Source organism: Callionymus lyra, chromosome 16 (genome assembly GCF_982586985.1).
Source record: "Callionymus lyra chromosome 16, fCalLyr1.hap1.1, whole genome shotgun sequence".
NCBI classification, from domain to species: domain Eukaryota; kingdom Metazoa; phylum Chordata; class Actinopteri; order Syngnathiformes; family Callionymidae; genus Callionymus; species Callionymus lyra.
The window spans coordinates 18,983,158-19,006,302 of NC_141833.1; the positions used below are offsets into that span (position 1 = coordinate 18,983,158).

Here is a 23,145-nt window from a genome sequence, read left to right on the forward strand (position 1 = left end):
GGCAAGTCACAAGATAATTTAATTCAATTTACATGCTTTAATACGATGGTTAGGCTAACTTTACCGCCCACGACATTTCGTAACTGGTTAGTTAAGCTTAACTCTTAAATACAATTCAGATATTTTGGTTTATACAAGTGTATATCTGTGGTGGTAAAATTGTATCTTATGTGTTGTTTTCCCAAAATAGTCTCTGATAACTCGGTTGTGTTGGCAAATAAACACTTTTCATGGTTAAATACGTGATCCTCAAACCGGAAATGCGTTGTTATTTTACTTTGAAGGGCAACCGGATGTGGCCTCATCCAAACCCCGGACCTTGTCGCCCGCGGTGAGAGACGGTGTCCATCAGGGGTTGGGTCTTCGGAACCAAAGAGGAGGAAAAAAAAAAGGGAAGAAAGTCGAGTCCTGAAGAAAGAACGGCACAAAGACAATGATCGGATCCTGACAATGGTGATCTAGCAACTTGTGTTCCGGACTCAACGATGGCCATACGGGAGCTGAAAGTCTGTCTTCTGGGGGTGAGTCTCGTTCAAAGACCCGGTTCTGGTTCTGGGACACAATCCACAGAGTTCGACCCACTTTAACCGGGCTCGTGTCTGGCTCGATGTAATCGATAGAACAGATGCTACTTATGGACGAGACGGCGTCAGAAAACTTTCATCGAAAAATAAACACATTTAAAATACTTTTATTTTATCCGTTGATCATTAAAGACAAACATGTCGTCATCACTTTTTTTTTTCCTGCTTCTAACGGCTCTGACAGCGGAGCGTCCATGACGTCATCAGCAGACAACTGTGGCAGACATTCCTGCTGCGTTGACAAAACTCTTGAACAGGCAGAAACTTCTTGAAACTTCTTTAAACGTCATGTTTGTGACGTATCCGGTGTCATTGAAGAGTGACGTTTGACAGGTTCATCACTTCCGGTTTGATGAGCGACTTATTTGTGTTTGAGGATTATTTATATCATCGACCTTTTGTCTCACCGTGTTGACTCTGAGCCACAGACTGATTCATTTAACTGTGTGTGTGTGTCTGAGTGTGTGTGTCCTCGGGCCCTTCGCCCCCCGCTAGCTGGGACAAGCTCAAATTAATATTTAAAACCTAATCATTTTTTCCGAAACGGTGTGTTTTGTGTGCAGTCATTATTTAATATATTTTATTATCAAAATAATTAATATTGTTTTTAGCATTGATACTACAAATATATATATAAAAAGAATATATCAAAAAAATCTAAATACTTTATAAATATACATGATTTCAATGATTCCTCTATTCTTGCTACTTTTGGTTCTTACATTTTTAATTAACATTTTATTGCACTTTTGTTTATCATGTCTAATTTAAAGAAGAGGGATCGATGAAGATACATCTAATCTAAATACTTGTATAATTATATTAGTTTTCACTTATAAATACTTTTATGAATACATATATATATATATATATATATATATATATATATATATATATTATTTTATCAATACTAAACATATAAATACTTTTGTAATTACATTAGTTTACTTGAAACATCCATATAATTAAAGATGGTTAACCTTTATAAATATTAAAAAAAAAAACTAATGTAAAAATAATATTATCTATTCAGAAATACTTATATTAATAATTTTATATTTATATATGTATATTGGTATTCATAAGACAATATTAATATATTCATAATAGATCATATTATGTTATTTTACTTGTAAATACCTATATAAATGTTAATTGTTTTACCTGTAAAAATACTTAAAATACAAAAAAAAACTATATAAATATATTATGTTGTACTAATAGATACTTAAATTAATATATTTATTTTACCATATAAATACTACAAATATGAATGCTTACAAAGTTAAATTTGTTATATATGTATATATATATATATTTGTTAACTAAAAATATAAATACTGAAATACATTTATATAAATATTCATGTATTCACTTGAATTAATACAAAATAGATGGAACTCCTGTTGTGTTCTCAGTTTTATCTTGATCTTTAAAGTATATACTTTATTGAATATTGTTTTGATTGTTTAAGCGCTTTGTGACCCTGGTCTGGAAAAGCGCTATACAAATAAAAATTACTTACTTACTTATATGATATGATGATATATTTTCTTTTTTAATGACATCAATACCAAAAATACGTATTACTAATGGATTAATACACATATAATTTGTACTAATAAATACTTAGATTAATATATTTTTTAACCTATTTTAAGGTCATTAATATAATTATATTAATGTCTAAACATAAACACTTATATGAATATATATAAATATATATATATTTACTATAAATATACATTTTTAAAGATAATAGTTGTCCTGTAGTTTCACAAAGCACCCCGTAACACATGACTTGTGATTTCAAAGACACTGTTTCTTTAAGTGACATCACAGTCAGAAGATGACTCAACTTAACCAACCCTGACACATGACTAACACGTTTTATTTTTAAACTTTAGTGTGAAGAACATTTTAAAGTAACTGCTAGCTTAGCATGTGGCTAACGGTATCACTGCAGTCATTTGTTAAAAAAAGGACTTAAAAACACCAACAATTCATGTGATTATGTTTGTTTATTGTGTGTTTTCAATCCAAGATTGTGTTGATCAAGTCAGCAGCAGTGAACACACACACACACACACGTGACCAGATCAATATCTGGGTCAATACGACCTCCGACCTCACTGGCCCGTTTGTTCTTCCTTGCAGGACACCGGCGTTGGCAAGTCCAGCATCGTCTGTCGATTCGTTCAAGATCACTTCGACCACAACATCAGTCCAACGATCGGGTGAGACGCTCGTGTCACGCGACGCCGTTCGCTGACGTCCATTCGTCGAGGACACGCTTCTTTCAGACTCACACCAGTAGAACGACACCCTCGGTTTAACGCTCCAGAACTTTCAGATCACAGCAGAACTGACGCGACAACGAAAATGTACTTTAGTAAAGAAGAAGTGAATCAATGATACAATCAACACAATCGTGTGCGTCTGTGTGTGACCACGAAGAATTTAAACTCAGTCCAAGTCTATGGTCAAAAGATATTTATAAATATTTAAACGTATTTAATACAAGGTCAAACTAAATGAGTCGTCCGTCTTTATTTCATTTACTAAACGTTAAATTAGCCTCAAATTAAATCCAAAAGTATAGACATAAGTAAGAAAAATCCCTAAAAAAAAACAAGAACAAAGTTTAATAAAAAGAACAAAGTTCAAGATAACACAATCTTAATAAAAAGATTAGAGAAAAAGAACAATAAAAAATGATACAAAGATTAACATAGAATAGAATCATTTTTTCACTCCTGCCCCCAAACTCAGAATGAAACAATCTAATATCACGAGGAGTGAATGAGTCCCTGAGTCTATTAGTGTTGCATCATGGGAGGAGCATTCGTGCTCCATCTGTTCACTGATGACAGTGTTCAGAGGATGATGTCATCATCCATGATGGACAGAAGTTTGTCTAGAGATCTGCTCTGTTGTTCAGTTAGTAAAAAAAAAAAACATCATTTGAAAACAAAGAAAGAAAAAGAAAGTGCAAAAGATTAAAGTACAAAAAATAAAATAAACAGAAAATAAATCATTAAACAGTCTTTACTACCAGCACTAACTACTCGCTAATTTAGCCTCTAATTTAATCCAAATGTACCTATTTATCTTATTAAATGTAAAATTCAAAATATTGCTTTTTTTTAGTACATGAATGAAAAATAAATATAGTCAAATAAAATTATAAATCAAACTAATATATGTAAAAAAAACAATAATAATAATATAAATAAATAAAATTAAGAATTAATAATCCCTCTAGTATCACAGCTTTATTCTGGTTTCTTTGCACTAAATTATTTATTGAAAATGATCCTAATCGAGAATATCTACAGGGTCTTAAATAGTTCAAGAAATGCTTTTCGGTTATTTTGTTAAAATGTCACTGGGGCCTGAGTTATCCTTATCTTTGCCTTTCAATAAAGAAGGGATGTAAAAGAAAAGAGCCTAAATATGATGCAAAGAAAAAGAAAAAAGTATCAAGAAGTAAAAAAATCAAATGGTATGTTAGTAATTAAGCATGTCTTGATTTAAGTGTAATTCACGAGATAAATATGGATTTAATGTGTAAATATGACACATTAACGACAACATTTTGTAATGAACGTAGTCTTTACTACCAGCAAGAAATACTGGATAAATTAGCCTCTGATTGAATAGAAACAAAACATGAAAATAAGTTACAAAAAATTGGCTCTTTCACCAAAGAATTGTTTAGTTTTTTGGGTTTTTTTTCAACAAACATTTATGTTGTGGCTCTCGTGGGCCACAAACAACAACCTAAAACAAACAAACAAACAATAGTATGAAAATGAAAATGTTGTAGTTAGTAAGAATATCTTGTCTTCATTTAATTTTAGTGTAATTCACAAGAGCACCTCAAAATATGTAGAACCATAAAAATGTCATTTTTAATGACAATAAATTAGAATTCAATCCTTAAATACAGAACATTGACAAGTACTACTTCACTTTGATGAAGTATTAGAAAAAAATCAAATGTGTTTGCGAAACAATATTGTATAATCGGTGTGTTATTATTGTCACCACTGAAAGACAAACTTGTGCGACAGTAAAAACTCTAGTTTCCTCTCCTCAGAGCGTCGTTCCTGACCAAGACAGTTCCTTGTGTGAACGAGCTGCACAAATTCCTCATCTGGGACACTGCGGGGCAGGAAAGGGTGAGTCTGTGTGTAGTTGTGTAACTTTGAACTCACGTCGGAGACAGTCTGGCGTCACTGGTTCATAAAAACAATGTTTGGGACTAGAAAACTCTCTCGCGGGTGCAGTTCACGTTGTCGCCCGACTGGCAGTAGTGAGCGCTCATTGATTATGTCGAGTATAAAACTAAGAAGAAGAATCTTTAGCTTCGCTGTGTTAGCATATGAAAAAATGTTAACAAAACAATGTGTCAACTGTTCATGTAAAAATAATCTTCAATGTAAATACATTTAACCTAAAAAATAATGATATCTTCACACTAATTCAAACTTGATGTTTTTTAGAATCAAAGTCTGATTTTGATCCTTATTCATTATTATATTTAAATGCAACAACATTTAAATAAATGAAAACAAAAACAAAGTTTCAACATTTGAAATTTAAAATGTATTCAACGTTGTGATGTCACTGATGTGATTCCATGAATACATTTTCACGTGTGTGTAGTTGATCACATGTGTGTAGATAATCACATGTGTGTAGATGATCACATGTGTGTAGTTCATCACTTGTGTATTAATTATCACGTGTGTAGTTGATCACGTGTGTGTAGATGATCACGTGTGTGTAGTTGGTCACGTGTGTGTAGATGATCACGTGTGTAGATGATCATGTGTGTAGATGATCACATGTGTGTAGTTCATCACTTGTGTATTAATTATCACATGTGTAGTTGATCACGTATGTAGATGATCACGTGTGTAGATGATCACGTGTGTAGTTGATCACGTGTGTAGTTGATCACGTGTAGTTGATCACGTGTGTACTTCATCACTTGTGTATTAATGATCACGTGTGTAGTTGATCACGTATGTAGATGATCACGTGTGTAGATGATCACGTGTGTAGTTGATCACGTGTGTAGTTGATCACGTGTAGTTGATCACGTGTGTACTTCATCACTTGTGTATTAATGATCACGTGTGTAGTTGATCACGTGTGTAGATGATCACGTGTGTGTAGTTGATCACATGTGTGTAGTTGATCACATGTGTGTAGATAATCACATGTGTGTAGATGATCACATGAGTGTAGTTGATCACATGTGTGTAGATGATCACATGTGTGTAGATGATCACGTGTGTGTAGTTGATCATGTGTGTATTGATCATCACGTGTGTAGATGATCACGTATGTAGATGATCACGTGTGTGTAGTTCATCACTTGTGTATTAAATGATCACGTATGTAGATGATCACATGTGTGTGTGTATATAATCAGGTGTGTGTAGTTGATCATGTGTGTTTGTGTGTAGATGACTTGTGACTCATGGGTTTGTGATTCCCTCCTAGTTCCACTCTTTGGCTCCGATGTATTACAGAGGCTCTGCTGCAGCCGTCATCGTCTATGACATCACCAAGCTGGTGCGTGATGTCACACACACACACACACACACACACACACAAACACACACACACACACACACACAAACACATGTCGTCTCACACACGTCGTCTCACGACTCATCAACTGTGCAGGACTCGTTCCAGACTCTGAAGAAGTGGGTGAAGGAGTTGAAGGAACACGGTCCAGACGACATCGTCGTGGCCATCGCAGGGAACAAGAACGACCTCGGAGAGATCAGGTGACCTCTTGACTCCTCCCACTACACACACACACACACACACACACACGTACTACACAACTTTCACAGCGATCGTGTGAGGAGAAGTGAGGGAGTTAGTGTGAGTCTGAATTTAACTATGTTAATGTGTGTCTAAGAAGAGTTTAAGTCTAACTGTGTGTGTTTGTTTGTGAGTCTACCTGTTTTTGTGTACAACATTGAGTGTGTATACGTGTGAGTCTAAATTTAACTGTGTTTTTGTGTGAGTCTCATTTTTTTTGTTTGTTTGTGTGTGTGTCTTAGTTTCCGTATTTGAGTGTGTGAGTCTGAATGTGAGTGTGTGTATGTGTCTAACTTTGTGTATTTGTTTGAGTTTGAATTCGAGTGTGTTGTTGTGTGTATTACTTTGAGTATGTATATTTCTGAGTCTACATTTGACTTTTTGTGAGTCTGAATTTAAATTTGTGTGAGTCTGAATTTGAGTGTTTGAGAATTTAAATTTATGTTTGCGTGTTTGTGTGTCTCACTTCGTGTGTGTCCAACTTTGTGTATTTGTTAGAGTCTACATTTGAGTGCCTGCTTGTGTGTATATTTTTTGTGTTTGTGCAAGTCTAACTTTCTGTTTTTGTGTGAGTCTGAATTTGAGTGTGTTTTTATTCCTTTGAGCGTCTATATTTGTGAGTCTAAATTTGTGTGTCTAGTTTGTGCAAGTTTAACTTTGAGTGTGTGTTTTTTCTCTGTGTTTGTGCGAGTCTAAATTTTACCGTTTGTTTGCCTGTTCTGAATCTGAATTTCAGTGTGTTTGTGTAAATACACAATTTGAGTGTGTATGTCAAGATTTGAGTGTGTTTGTGGGTATAAATCAGTTTGTGTTGGTTCAGGGTTTTTCTGTTTTTTAGTTGTGTGTTCTTTTTGTCTTGGAATATGTTGTGTAAGTTGTTGTGTGAGTCCACCTTTTAAGTGTGTGCTTGTGTGTATACCAGAGTTCACGTGAGTTAAAATTAAGTGTCTCCACAAACCCTTTTGTTCTGAGAGTTGTGCGTTCAACACACCTTCTTGTTGTGTTGCAGGGAAGTGCCGATGAAGGAGGCCAAAGAGTTCGCCGACTCCATCGCCGCCATTTTCATCGAGACCAGCGCCAGGAACGCCGTCAACGTGGAGGAACTCTTCCAGAAGATCAGTACGTCACGTGACCTCTGACCTCTTGAAAAAAAAAAAAACAGGAAGTGAAGACATCTGATATGAAAATATAAAAAGAAAACAGGAACAAGACTCGCTGCATCACTCTTGAGAAACAGAAACTTAAACATCTTGAGATACATTTTTTAATATAGTTTTAATCTGTGAGTTTAATTGTTGAATCTCTCGATGTGTTCCAGGTAAACAGATCCCTCCGCTGCAGAACCCGGAGGTCGAGAGCAACGAGTCCTTCAAGATCACCAGCCAGCCTGTCGCGTCCAGCCGCAGGTGCTGCTAGCAGAAGAACTAGTTTTCACAGCGTGTCTTAAAGCAGGTGGAGGTGAGCAACTTTGTAGGTTGATAGGCATGAAACTGGATCCCCAGGTGCCTCGCTCTGTCTCCCTCTAGCGACGCGCACGGGAATTGCAGTCGAACATCCGCGTTCTGATAAAACAAAAAAAACAATTCTAAGATGGAATTCCAGAGTAATATTTTGTAGTCGGTTTCTGCACGAATACAGAAAATATACAGTTTGATGATGTAGGTACAAACACACGTTTATTTTCCACGGATCTTCTCAACAGTTTCTTCACATCTCGGATTAGTTTAGACGCTCGTTTGTTGCTGTAGAAAGTCTGTGACGACACTAGAATTGTTTACAAAGTCTTTTTTTTATTTGACTGAGCGATGCTGAGAAGTTTATGACGAACAGGGAAAGACTGTAATATTTTTGTTTATTTTCTTCTCTTTTTTTTACCATTAAAAGTGACTAAACACGAGGGAACAATTCCATCTTTTTGTTGACTCTCATTTGTGTAGAAGTTAATCATATGTAGTTTTCTTTGTGTGTGTTATTTTGTATTCACAGCTTCTCCCATGTGTGTAGTAAAATAGTTGAAACCTGTAAAAGTGCTGCAATCCTCGGATTCAAACTAATTTGATTTGATGTCATCATCAGTAAGAATTATGGATCATTCTCTCGGTTGAGAACCATGGACTCAGACATGTTGTCGACTCCTTTATTTTCATCATTGATGTTTTTGAAAGTTTCAAATAAAAGGTTTTAAATCAACACAGACTGATGAGGCCGACGTATGTTTCTTGAAGATGAACATTTGTCAAATTTATAAATAAAAAAAGAAGAAATCGTTATTTTTTTGTGTTGTTTTAGTTGTTTGTTTCACTCATTGTTGTCATAAGTCTCAATCATTAAAGGCGCCGATGAGGACGGCTGCCTCTCCAGTAGCTCCGCAGCAATATCTATAACTTTCTGTTTTTATTAATTTTTTTGTATAATTTTTTCAAATGGATTTTAAACAATTTCCCGGAGGAGACCTCCTGAGGGATCAATAAAGTTTTACCTTACCTTAAGTGTTGTGTATCTGTAAGTGTTTTGTCATTTGTTGTCAGTAGTCAATGTTTTGATGAATACTATAAAATACTATAATGGAAAAAGTGTGTGTTTGTACGACTAACTTTTAGTGGGTATATTTGTTAGTTTGAATTTGAGTGTGTGTTTGAATTTGAGTGTTTGGTTGTGTGTGTGTCCTTCTTTGTGTATTTGTAAGGAAGTAAGTAAGTAATTTGTATTTGTAGAGCGTTTTTCTATAGGTGTGTGTTTGTGAAAGGCTGAATTTGAGTGTATTATTTTGTGTCTTACTTTGTTTGCTTGTATGTATAACTTTATAGTGTATATTTGTGAGCATGAATTTAGGTGTGTGTGTTGGAGTCTAGCTTTGAGTCCATGTTTGTGTTCGTCTAACTTTGAATTTGAGTGTGCCTAGTTTTGTGTGTGTGTATAACTTTGAGTGTGCATATTTGTTAGTCGACATTTGAGTGTTTGTGTTTATTTGTTTGTATTAGTCTGAATTTAAGTGTGTTTATGTGTGTCCTCCTTTGTGTTTGAGTGTATAACTTTGAGTGTGTATATATGTGAGTCTAAACTTGAGTGTGTGTTAGTGTGAGTCTAGATTTGAGTGTGTGTTCATATGTATAACATGAGTGTGTATATGTGTGAGTCTAACTTTGTTTGTGCAAGTCTGAATTTGAGTCTGTTGATGTTTGTCCTCCTTTTTTGTTTGAGTGTGTATATTTGAGTGTGTATATTTGAGTGTATATTTTTGTCTGAATTTGATTAACTTACCTGTTAGAAAAATGCTGTAATGGATTAAGGTTTTGGGTTCAAAAACCAATGATATTTTCTAAATATTTAGATTCAACTTGTGTCTCCTCAGAATGTTGTTGGTTTACATGTTTTTCTGTGGACTAACTCAGGAACACCAAAGGTAAGATAAGAGTTGTTTGTGGCGCCATCAGCTGTTCTTGGCTCCGTCTTAGTGTTTCAATAATCACCACAAACTGAATAAAGCGCATGCGTTCCAGAGAAACTTTGCTAAATGTCAGACGTGTGACTGCGATCTTCTGATTATCCAGCGTCGGTTGAACTTGACGTCGAGTCACTTATCAATTCCATCACTTATCCACTCATCTTAGTACAAATGTTACTAAACATCTTCCATTTGTGTCAATCATTCTCTTTGAGATATTTTCGTTGTTTTAAGCGAGACCAGTGATGAGGGTTCGACGGGGTCACGACGAGCCTCTGACCTGCTGTCGTCATGGTAACATCAAAACAACAGTACAGAAAATTAATTCATTTTATTTTTTATTGATAACAGCAATTTACTCATGAAATATCTATTTTCCTATTTGTATAATTGAACTTTTGTGACAAATTGAATCCAGAAAACATAATTTAGTTTAATTTAATTTTAGATAAATAAATGGTTTAACCTTTAAACAGGATTAGTGTAATTTGGGTCAGGCTATATTTATATAGTCAAAGGTACATTGAGGCCCTTTGGCTGTATTTATGTGGCCCTCAAGAGCACAAAGATCATGTAGAGAATAACAATATTTTGCATTATTTGAATGACTATATTGTATATTCTCCCAGTGTTGCGTGGGTTTACTCCGGGCACTCTGGTTTCCTCCCACAGTCCAAAAACATACAGAGGTTGATTGAGAACTTGGGGGAATTTTCCATAGGTATGAGTGTGTGTGTGTGAATGGTTGTCTGTCTTTGTGTGTGCCCTGAGACAGACTGGCTTCCTGTCCAGGGTGTCCCCTGCCTCACGCCTGAAAAAAATTGGGATAGACTCCAGTCTCCCTGTGTTTTTTGCTTTTGTTTTTTTTGTGAGTATTTATAGCCCATCAAAAATATTTTGCTAAATAATTTATAAAAAGCGTGTTTTTATATCAGATAAAGAAGAATTATATAGAATAAAATGAAACTTTTAGAATATAAATCGATTCTAATACTTTGTTTATACTATTTATTTTAGCCGATGGCCCCTCACAACAACAACCACTGTGTAAAATGTAATAAAAAAAATAAAAAAATAATAATAATAATAATTTGTCGGGAATAACATTAAATTGTTCCAAACTATAACTCTAAAATAATATTTGTTTCTGGACAACAAATATATGTGAACGTCTTATTATAAAATGTCTTATATTTAAGATGGCTTTTGAGTCGTGCTGTGCTTTATTACAAGTGCAGAAACCTTTTTTTCATCCAGGGACCTACAAATAAAGTGAATTAATTCAGTTACAACATAGGAATAAATACGTGTCGTTGTTGAGATGAAGGATGGATGTTTGTGGCTTATTGTTTAATTCGATGGACAAACTGAGGTCAAAACTTTGGTTTTATAAGCTGTTTTCTTTCCTCTGTTTAACTCAATAACGGAACTTTATTATCTCACCGTCGGCTCCGCGGGGCCGCGGCGCCGTCTCGTGCACCCGCGCGTTGTAGTATTTCTACCTACGTGCGCGTCCCCGCAGCTCAGTGGTGGACGGGGCTCCAGGACTTCCACTTGTCACTTTTACTCCCCCGCAACAGAATTAAGTATAAACCCCCTCCCTGAGAGCCAAACATGTCCAAGCTGGATCAAGTCCTCGTCCTCGACCCGCAGGCGGACCTGCGGTTTAAAGGTGAGTCGCTGCGGCGCTGGTTCTCGTGGAAAAGTGTCGTAGCGATTTTACACTCGATGCTAAAGCTAGCTAGCATCTCCGCCATTTTGAGTCAGACCGGGCCGCTGCATCCCCGCACTGTAGTGACGTGGAGACCCGGCGTGGCGTGGGTTCTGTCCGCGCTCGACCCCTCCAACGAACCCCAACACGTCCAGTTGTCTCTCGAACGAACAACATTCTCCAATTCGTACGGGTTTAGAAGTGTATTTTGCGACCCTCTTCATCCAAACGAAACGTACAGCGAAAATAGTTTTAAATGTAGCCATTGGCACAAGAATGAATCCATGTCAGTCTTGTTGATTGACAGCTGGAATCTTACACTTCGCCGACGAACCATGACAAGCGACAGGTTTACATGGCAACCGGTTTTTCTTTGTGTTGTTTGACGTTCAGATTTGAATGTGTACTTTTGTCCCTTTAGTCTGTGAAGGAATCCTGACAATAGTTGCTGGATATAAACGACTAACAAATAATAGTGATGTGTCAACGAGCACTTGTTGAGTACATTCAACTTGTTGAGCCACTCTTGTTGTTTGCTATTTAAAATAGGTTTGAAAGTACATGTGATGTATGACATGATGTCACTTGTGTTTTTCCAGGACAAAAGTGCTTCATTGTTTTGGTCTAAACTTCTTTTAATCACAAGGTGATGGTGTTTATTGTTGTGAAGACTCTTTTTTCTTTTGACTTGATCACTTTGTTAAGTTTCTTTTGTGGTATTATTTATTTTATTAACTTTAAAAAAGGTTATTTCATTGTTGTTTGCACAGAAACCTGTTCTAATGAAGTTAAACTGCCTGTTTTCTACTTAAGATGTCGTTATCCTCCTAATGAAGCAGCTCCCGCATTTAGTAAAATCTTGCTTTTATTTTTTACAATACAAATGGAACTTGATACAAATTACCCCCTAAAATCATCATCTGAATTACTAATTTCAGATACTTATAATCAAGTTTTCCATTTGACAGTTCGTTCCATCTAATTCCATCTTTAATCTCAATATTTATTGCAGGTGGAGGAACTATTTGGTAGGATTTATAAATTCAAAGTAGACTATATTTAAATGCAAAAAGCTGGATGTTTCTCGAATTAAATGAAGAATTGTTTTGACCCAATGTAGATGCACAAAATAGTGCTGACGGATGCATTAAAAAATATTGTTTAAAAGCATTCTGGTCCATTTATTCATCACTCTCCAAAAACAAAGTATTGTGAATTATTTCAAGACAAATCTTTCAATGATTTCAAGTACGTTTATCTGAATCCGAGCAGTATTGTCGCCCGTTTTTCCATTGCTTGTTAAACTCCCGGTAATATGGCGGGACAGAGCAGCTTTTCTATTGTTTCTTGAAGAAGCAGCGTCTTTGTCTCGCTCGTCCTGACAAGCCGATTGTCACTAAGGTATGACTGGTCATGGCCTGGAAGTGGCAGGAATGTGGTAAAGGTCACCAGATAAAATACCAGAGGTGGAGTAACATTTGGTTGAAGTGCACTCTTGAGGCATTTGTTCCTCGACTACGATGGTCTGTTAATCCCTGGAATGTTTGGGAGAGTCTGCTTACGTGGTACAAGATAGCAGAGAACATTCTCCAAAGTCCAGTTGAAGAATAAAAAACACTTGTTGTGATTTCTATCATGTTTGTTGTTAATGTTCTTAATCTCATGTCCGTGTTGAGGGTAGGGCTTGGTATTTAACTTTGATTATTCCGTGGCACCGACCAAAATTCCTCGATAGTACGGATTATCAAAACATCCTTCGTCTTTCAGTGCCAAGTTTCAATACCCACGTGTGATCAAAACTTGATAGTATGTGGATTTTTCTGAAGAAATAATTGACAAAGACCGTAAACATCAGATACATTTTTAAAGGTTTTTTTTTCACTGGAAATATTAGTTTTTTCAGTTAGAAAACAGATTGTGGAGCCAAAAAAAATGTAACTTGAGATATTTACTGTGTTTAATGTCATTTTTCTTTTGTAAGAATAAATCTTGATCTTGCATTGAATAAAGTATCGTTCAGGAGCCTGTATTGCTGTCAGTACCGGAATGGAAACATTTTGATCGATACCCAGTCCTCGCCTCAGCCAAAGTAGTAAAAATAAGTGACATGCTACTCAATGAGTACAGAAGCCATTAAGGATGATTAACCTGCCGGCGTTTGTTCCATCGGTATAATTCGAGTCGAAAGCCGATCATCAGAGCCTTCGCTTTGGAGAGGAGCCAGCAGATGAAGTGTTGTCGAAGCCGACAATTGGTATCAGATAAACCTGATGGGAAGTTAAACTCCAGGACCCTTCGGTTATGATATTTCAAGATTCATCCATTTTTGTCTCGTTTCTGTTTTATTGATTAGGCATTTTAATGGTAGACATTCTCCATCAATTGAATCCTATTATGACCCTCGCGTTTAGCAACTTCAGTTCTTTAGTGGCACTGACCGAAATGGTACAGTAGAAAATAGTAAAAAAAACGAACAAGTTTTTGTATATGCGTGTGATCAAAACTTGAAGTTTTAGTGAGTGTTCTCTTGCACTTGACATTATTATTATTATTATTATTAGTATATTTCAGCTTTGAGTGATAACGTACCAAAGCTCGAAAGGTTAACTAGATTTGTACTATGTATGTTAGCGTTGTTAGAAAATATCGATAAGGCGATATATCGCAATGTTCTTTTCCTTGATACTGTATCGAAATTTGGCTCCAGCAGCTTTAAAAGCTGATGTTCGGACATATTTTGTTTTCAAAACAATTGAAAGCAGTTACGACTTCGTCAAGAGTCACGTGGTCTTTAAATTCTGCAACAACAGAGGAATGTACTCTGGAAAATACTACTTATACAAAGTTGTTCCTGCAATATCGCAATATATTGTATCATTGTCCCTGTATTGTGATGCGCATCATGTTGCCAGATTATTGCCAATACACACTCCTAATGTGTAATGACATATTTTTGTTGTTGGATTTGATTTTTACATTTGTATCGAAGAAAATTTGGTCAGGAACGTGTATGGAATTGAAGGAACTGGTATCTCAATGTTTTTTGGAAACGATACCCAGCCCTACGTTTAGTCGTAGATGTCTATGTGGCTTTATCCGAACTGGCTGTCATAATTGTTCGAGTTGATCCTAGCGTATGCTAGGAAGCAGACCTGACTTGTGTAGAAGCAGCTCCGGTAGAAGACTTGCTGCTCCTGCACCGTCTCGGAGCTAAATCCGTCGGCATGTAACGAAAGCTGGTTTTTCTTTAGAACCTCTGCTGGGATTCCTTCAGAGAGCTGAAGAGGGCAGCCCTTCTTTTTCCTCTGTGGGTATTTTTAGCCGCTGCCCGGCCCGGGGGATCCAAACTCTACATCCAACCCGCCGAGATGAGAGATGGTACTTGAGCAAAGGTGACATGCTGGAGTTGGGCGATTGATGCAGCATGTGTGGGCGTCGTACTCGTGCTCACGAACGCTTCGCTCACATTTCATGAACATTTGGTGTTGGCCGATGGTTATTGTTAGAGCTTAAAATAAGAATAAGGAATATGAACTCATGAATTATGAGAACTTTCTTCATACTTTCCTTGTGCCTTGTCTTGGATGGCAGGGGTCAGTATCTATCAAAAGGAATATGAGGCGCAAAGAAGAAGGGCTGAAACCAGGGACTGTTGGGCCGTATGGTAACACAACTTGAACACTTTACTAAACTTAATTAGCTCACACACTGGGTTGTGTACATGGTTGTTTTTAAAATCCAAAATTGAATCCGTAACTAATTCTTACACTTAAATTAATAACTATTTAAATCCTGTTTTGAAATTGGATTTCTGGAGAAAAGTAATCAAGTATTTTTCTCGATATTGGAGCATATATGTTGAGTTGTAAAGATGTTCTTCTATATGTGATTTGTACAAGGATGCTAACGGGTTAATATTTTGTTGTTCTTGGAGATTTTCCACCCATAAAAATGTACAATCACTGACCCTGGACTTTGTTAGACCGGCAAGGATGGTCTGTCCCAAATTCCATTATTCCATCTAACTTTGTCAACTAATTTTGTACTTAAAACTTCAGAAGGTTTTCGGGCTGAACTTACGAGCTGTGGTAATTTGGCTTTTGGTGGGTTGTGACCGACAAGCAATTGTGGTTTATACTGAGTTGCTGGACATTTTTTTCCCCTTTACTGGCTGTGTATTTACTACCTGGATGTCGGGAAAGAATGGTCACTGTGTAGAAATTGGGCTTCTTGGGGAGTATTCTAGCCTCAAAAGTTAAAGGGTAGTATTTAAGAAGAAGGTACACGCATTGAAAAAAAGATAAGGTTTATACAGCTTTTCATAACACTACAGCTGTTAGTAACTCGGTAGAGCATAACATAATGACAATAACTTTAAGAAACATCTTAAGACGTTTCTATTTGTTCAGGCTTTGATTTGATTGATTTTAATTTTCTGGAACTCCTGTGTTCTCAGTATTATCTTGATCTTTAAAGTATGTACTTTTTTGAGTATTGTTTTGATTGTTTAAGAGCTTTTTGACCCTGGTCTAGAAAAGCGCTATATAAATAAATATTACTTACTTACTTACTTACAAACTTTATAACAGAATGTTATAATCCAAAAACCCAAAATACTGTTTAAACACAATGTCGCCAACTGTGTTTTGTACATTTAAAAAAACAAAAAACTTTACATTTTTGCCTGCAATTTGATTGAATAATTTTGGGTTCATCTCAATTTATAGAAGCAACAGAAACTAATGTAAAACCATAATAATCATTAACACCACATTGCAATCGTACACCTTTGTTATCAGGGTTTAAGTCGAACACTAAAACAATTTGCCGTCTCATCTGCATGTATTACATCACAGATATGTAGAGCTGAACTTGACAAGTAAGCAAATTTTTGAGCAAATATTGTGGTGAAGTCAGACTCTAGTCTATGAAATGTATAAACTGCCATATACAATGTACTCAACTCTGGCTTCGGAATGCCATACGTTTTCTCAGTAGTACCTAAAAAGTAATACTTTTAAAGAAGAAGACTCTTCATGTTGAAACATTTCTTATCTTTTCAGGCGACATGTTGTACTTGTGTGGATATTTATACAGTCTTTTGTCCTTCAACTTCTAAAGGTTGAGTTTGATTTGAACAGATGATTGACGTTTGCGTCTCTGACCAGATTCAGTTTCAATCATTCATCGATGTTCAAATGCACACTGTTATCAAGGTGGTTTTACAGGTCTTGTCGGAATGTGCGTTTCGTGCGTGTAAACACGAGGACACACCTGTGTGGACTAACATCCCAGACCTCGCCACCACAACTGGCTGTAGCTTTGTGAGCCACTGGTCACGCACGGCGTCTTATCTCTTAAGTGCTGGGTGTAAAGGCTGAATGCAGGCTTTGTTTTGTAACATTCAAAGTTCTTACCAGGCTTAACATGTGGACAGTGGCCCACAGATTCGGCGACTTGAACTCTGAAACACTTTCAACGTATCTAGAATCATGGAGCACAGTGTGAGAGTGGTCAATCTCAAAGGGTATCATGGGATACCTTTTTTTTCTGGAGCGGCAGTTAAGTCCGATCTGATTGAATTTAGGCAGATGTTCCCATCAGGACACGCATCGTCGAAGGTGGATGTTGTTGATCCTAGTTAGGGTTAGGTTTAATTCACAGCCACCTGTGTCACAAGGTTTCCAACCGGTCAATAGGCCGGGACTTGAGGGGGGGGGGACCTTCGGTACCAGTCGGAAACGTGGCACGCCGACCCGAGCGTCTGAAGGTCCGTGTGCACGGAAGTCTTGCTTCACCACCAATGTTATCTAAGAAGTTTCAGCTCGTGTCCAACACTTGAATCGCTTGTTTGTCTCTGATAATTGTGACATAATCTGTCGCTTACTCACAGCTTTTGTTTTGACCCTTATTTCTTTTCACTCACGTGGGAGCGTCTGAGGAAAGAACAGCCAGTACGGTTCAGTCCTGCTGGATAAACATGGCAAAGGAACATTAAATAACCGATTTGGATCATTTGAATTTCAAAGTCAGCCTTTTTGTTGTTGTTAATTTAGCCACATCATCTTGGTTATCCTCTCTCATCACACTTCATTGGTTTTCTTATTTCATCTTTTAACACTTTCTGTCCATCATTGACCACCTGTCCTCCCCAACTCCGACTTCTTCTCATGAGCCGTCTGTCGAGTAGTAGAACCTTCAAGCCTCAATCTAAATCAAAGCGCTTTCTTAAATTCTGGTTGAGCTTTACTATTGTTGAACCCCTTATTTGATCAATGTTTTAATTTTTAAATGTTGTGTAAATGAAATTAACCAGCCCAGTTTTAATCATGTTTTTCATAACTCAACATTTAAAAGAATCCACCGTAACGCATATACATTAATTTGAAAAGAATATCCTAGTTTTTCAACTATAAAAATAAGGTCTTTGTGTCACCGCCTGAAATGCTACAGAAAATCGAAAAAATGCTTCAGCTTTTGGTGCCAAGTTTAGTTTTAACCACGAGTGATTAAAAAAACTTAATAGTGTTTACATTTTTCTGAAGAAAAACTGAGTTACAAAGACAGTATAAATCAGATGAAGGTGTTATGTTTAAGCCAATGTTGTGTATCGCACTGGAAATTTGTAATTTATTATATTTTGCGAGAAAACTGCCTGCAGTGGTAATTTGCTAATGCAAAAAATATTAATTGTGTTTTGCGTCATTTGCTTTGTTGGAATTGATATGATAAAAAGTTTTGCGAAAGAACCTATTTCGATGTGAATGTATCGATACCTGTATCGATAATTTTCAATTGCTACCCAGTTCGGTAAAAAACCTTAAATAAAACGCCTTGAATTGTAAATGTAACAAATAATTGTAAAAAAAATTATAAATAAATGAACGACTCCTCACTTAAACATGTTGATCTTCAGTCAATAACAAGTCAGAGAAAAAAAACAAAGTTTTGGCTTCTCCAATGGAATATATACATGTATCTTCGTACGTTTGATAAGAGTAAAATGTGCTACTGTCAATTCAGCGTAAGCTTTTTTCTTTTTAACTGCAGCCTCTGCCATTTGAATGTTGCATTTGTTGATAATTTGAGCTGAAAAATAACAGTTGATGTTTTGTCTCTACAGGTCCTTTCACAGATGTCGTCACCACCAACCTCAAACTGAAGAACCCCTCTGACAAAAGAGTTTGCTTTAAAGTCAAGACGACGGCGCCGCGCAGATACTGTGTACGACCAAACAGCGGCGTCATCGAGGCGGGAGCGGCCGTCATCATTTCTGGTGCGTTTGCCATTATTTGTAAACAAAGACTGAACCTCAAATATATTAGTCAGTGTGGTTAGTACATCGTCTAGTTTCCCTCAATTATGTTTTTGTTCAAACAATTCCTTCAATATTAATAGTTTATTAACGTGATACAAGTGTTCATGATGTTTTGTCATGTAGGGAACAAAGGTTTATTTCAAGTATTATCTTGTCGGAACAGAGTCGAACATTTTGCTGTGAACAAGTTTGTGACGTGTTGAACATGAGACTTGATCGCCGTTTTCTTTAATGTCTTTAACATTCAAAGACTTGTAAAAATGTAAAAAAAAAAAAAAATACATGCATGGAATCACATGTTTATTTGAATCAGCTGACGGACAAGTTTTGAGCTGACGGCAGTAAAGTTAAATCTTTTGATGACTCGGTCACATCAAGACTTCCTTTATTCAATCATTAATGGCTGGATTTATTGGATTACAGAAGTTCTAGATTTGATTTTAGAGTCATGAAAAGTAAAGGTTCTAAATGTTTATTCAGTCAGTGTGTGATTCTCCATCATTCAACTTTGATTTGTCCTTTGACCCCGCAGTAATGCTTCAACCCTTCGAGTACGACCCCAATGAAAAGAGTAAACACAAATTCATGGTCCAGACCATTTTCGCCCCATCAAACGTTTCTGACATGGATGCATTGGTGAGTGGATCTCCTGCCGTGACCATATAAGGTGGTTTTTGTCTGAAAATAGAATTTCTCACGCAAGTCTCTATGTTTGGATTTTGTTTTATTGCTTTGCCAAATTCGGCTTTACACCAAAATCACACTAATGTTTTCTGTTTTAAGTCAAAGTTTTTCATGTAGTGTGTGAAACGGATCCTTGAATTCTTATATTGTCGATCCGCTACACTCATTTCTGGTCGGTTTCTAGTCTTTATCAAGGATTTTTGTTTAGTCTTTTTATCGGAACTGTACGTCTATTATTGTTTATTCTTGTGGAATATTAATAAATGCATCTTAAATCAGTAAATTAAGAGAAATATACAAGACATGTTTTTCATATTGTTAAATATTAAATGGATCAGTAACTTTTTTGAGTCTTGGCACATAGTTTAACATTGAAAAGAAATCACATTGCACAACTTAAAATGTATCACAACCAATGTATATCATTTCTAATTCATTAAATATTACTATTATAAATGTATTAATCATTTATTAAATGTTAAGCTGTACATGAACATCGGTCTGCAGTGATCTGTACATCCATTTATAGTCTCCTTTTCTGCCGAAGAAAACGTTTCACAGAGCAGTTTTTATGAGTTTTAATAAAATATACTCGTCCAACACTTCTTGAGTTTAAATGAGTCAATAAAAAAAGCATCAAATAAGATCATGGGTTCACTTGAATCAATGAAATGGATTAAACTAACTCAAGTAAAACGTCCAACCACCAAGCGACTCATTCAAAAGTGTTGTTTTATTAATCTTGACCAAATTATGTTGCACAGTTTTGTACTTTAGTGGTTGTTTTTAAATAAAATCATATTTAAATACTTGAGTCCAGAGTGAAATCATATTAAATAAGAGCTAATTTTGCTGAAAAGATGGTATTATTTTTACCAGGCCTTTTGTTTATTGACAGTTCATGCTTGACTCAAAGTGAATTAGTTTAATTTATTATGGTCATTATCTTGTCAACACACACATTTTTTACTTTTGAACGAACAATAATGGCCACCAGAGGGCAGCAGAGACTAGAAGTTGTTCACGCCAGGGATCAATTGTGACGCATTTGCGAAGACGTTTACTTAAAAAAAAAAAAATGAAACCACATCTTAGCTTAAACATTAGCAAACTGCATAAGGAAACAGTTTACATCTTGATTGAAAGTGTTTATAGAGATGTTTGTGTGTCATCCGTTTGTGAGTCATTGACGTTGATGAAAACCATATTTTCCCTCCATCCAGTGGAAAGAAGCAAAACCGGACGACCTCATGGACTCTAAGCTGAGATGCGTCTTCGAGCTGCCTTCAGATAACGATAAAGTGGTGAGAAAAGTGTAACTTTGTGAGCAAATGTTCATGGGAGCGGACATGAAGTTGGGATGAAGGGGAGTAGTGCATCGACACCCAAGTGAACTTTCTGGAGAAATAGTTCTTATGAAAGTCGGAAGAAAGTGTGTCAAGCAAGAAACTTTAATGTCCGTCTCCAGAACGACGTGGAGGTGACCAAAGCGGCTCCCGCCCTCAACTCCGTGAAGGCCGACCCGTCCTCCGCCTCAGTGCCTGTCGCCGCCTCCGGGGACGACGCCGAGATGAAGAAGATGCTGGACAAGTGCAAGCGGCTGCAGGCGGAGCTGAACAAGATGGTCGACGAGAACCGACAGTTAAAGGTTGGATGGTTTCCTCTCCTGTGGCCCCGAAATAAAACAACTTTGTCAAGTTAACGTCCCGTTATCAAGAGGAGGGGAAGGACAGAGTAAAACCCCACAGATGCAGGGATCAGTCGTCGTAGCGACGGGCACAGTGTTGGTGTCTTAGTCGGACTGAAGATCTTCAGAAAGAGAAGTTTGAAGATGGAAGGATTATTTTCAGTATCCTTCCTATTTCTTGAGGAATCTTTGAACAGATGTGACTTCTGTCGCAGCCAGACTTGGATAGGAGTGACGTCACGTTTATTTAGTAAAAAGTTTTTTATTGACACATATTTTCACTATAACTTTAATATTTATTAAGATAATTAACTCAGTACCTTGTTAACTTCAACTTCAGTGTGAGAACCTTTTTAAAACGGAGGTTCTCGACCTCTTTATCACCATCAACTGGTTTAATGTCTGCAGTCATTTCACAGACTGGCCTGTGGATAAAAATGTCAAAAACATTAAGTGCGATTAAAAACACATCTCACCATTACGTCCCAACAACTAAACTCATTTCTAGAGGTTTGGTTTCACTCGTTATCAATAGTTGACGGGTTTATTTTTAGGAGTGAACTTGACGGAAACGAGAGTCTTGACGTGTCTAGAGTCACTGGCTAAAGTCTGACTTGTTGGATCGGCACGTGGCGATTTACTCGTGGTGCCGACAAAAACGGTGAACTCCCATGATGCCTTTTATACACGGCTCTATATAATGGCGGCTGATAGAACTTTTGAAAAGAATAAATACATATTTTCTTTGCCGCCCAGTGACGAACGCTTTATGCGTCAGTCTCGGGACCATAGTTACCTGTATGTAACCCCAGTTCTATGAGTATGTTGGTGTCTTCTAATCATATTTTATTTTAATCATCTTTATTTAACGGTCTCGTTGCTCCTCTATCGAGATATGTGTCAATAACCCCGGTGCTAAGAACGTTCCTCTCCCCCCCCGCAGGACGACGGGATCAGGATGAGAAAGATGCCTCGCTCCGACCACGTGACGTCAAACTCCTCCTCCAGCTTCCTGGGCCGGGAAGCAGGCTCCTCCCTACCGTCTCTCCTCGTCGTCATAGCAGCCATCTTTATCGGATTCTTCCTAGGGAAGTTCATCTTGTAGACTGGAAGATGCATGCCCGCTGCGTCCCTCACGCCGGATTTAAAAAAAAAGAAAAAAAAGAGTAAAGAAAAGAGGCCTGGATGAAACGACCCGGGGCCTCGGTGGACTCACCTGTACAGCATCATCGAGGGCCTTTTTACAACGTCACACGGTTAGTACACACAATCAAGTGAGAACGACGACTAAACACCAAGCGGTCGCTCCCTTTTTGTTCCTGCGTCGGATCGAACGGTTCCTCTTCTCGCTCACCATGATGGGAAAGACGCACCTGGAGAGAAAACCTCTTCTCTCTTCGGTTTTTAGTTGAATGGAATGTTCGGTGTCTTGTAAATTGTTGTTTTAAATCCTTTTAAACAGAAAAAAACAGGAGAACTTCCATCAAAAGAACTCGCTCCTCTCTCTCTATCTCACTCTCTCTCACTCTCTCTCTCTCTCTCTCCGCCGGATTGCCTCTGACGCCGCTCTGTCGTTTCTACTCGCTCGTCTCGGAATGTTTCAGTCCAGCTTTCGGGGATTTAGGTGCCTCCTCCTTCCTCCTTGTACAATGGTTCCCCCCTTTTTCCGTTTCCCCGGCGACACCGATGCAGACTTTATAATATTAATATAATAATTATACAAATCTTATATTCCCGATATTGACTGAAAGATCTCGTTCTTTAAATCCTGTTCCATGGTAATAATACGCATTGAAGAATAAAATTGAAAAAAACAACAAAAAAAACGGATACTGTTCTGTGTTCTTCACGGTGTCGTCACGGCGA

At 37.0% G+C, this 23,145-nt stretch overlaps 2 protein-coding genes across 2 annotated transcripts; both read left to right on the plus strand.

Moving 5' to 3' along the window:
* The first annotated feature begins 323 nt into the window (after positions 1-323).
* On the plus strand, positions 324-8,928 carry rab31 (RAB31, member RAS oncogene family). Its single transcript, XM_087811485.1, has 7 exons — positions 324-521; positions 2,742-2,821; positions 4,687-4,768; positions 6,102-6,173; positions 6,288-6,394; positions 7,444-7,553; positions 7,753-8,928. Exons 1-7 carry the CDS (start codon positions 486-488, stop codon positions 7,848-7,850), a joined length of 585 nt encoding a protein of 194 aa, XP_087667611.1. The 5' UTR covers positions 324-485; the 3' UTR covers positions 7,851-8,928.
* Positions 8,929-11,388: 2,460 nt separating this feature from the next.
* Positions 11,389-23,105, plus strand: vapal (VAMP (vesicle-associated membrane protein)-associated protein A, like). The gene is made up of 6 exons (XM_087810901.1): positions 11,389-11,551; positions 18,714-18,866; positions 19,441-19,544; positions 20,816-20,896; positions 21,061-21,240; positions 22,223-23,105. Exons 1-6 carry the CDS (start codon positions 11,494-11,496, stop codon positions 22,382-22,384), a joined length of 738 nt encoding a protein of 245 aa, XP_087667027.1. The 5' UTR covers positions 11,389-11,493; the 3' UTR covers positions 22,385-23,105.
* Positions 23,106-23,145: the final 40 nt, after the last annotated feature.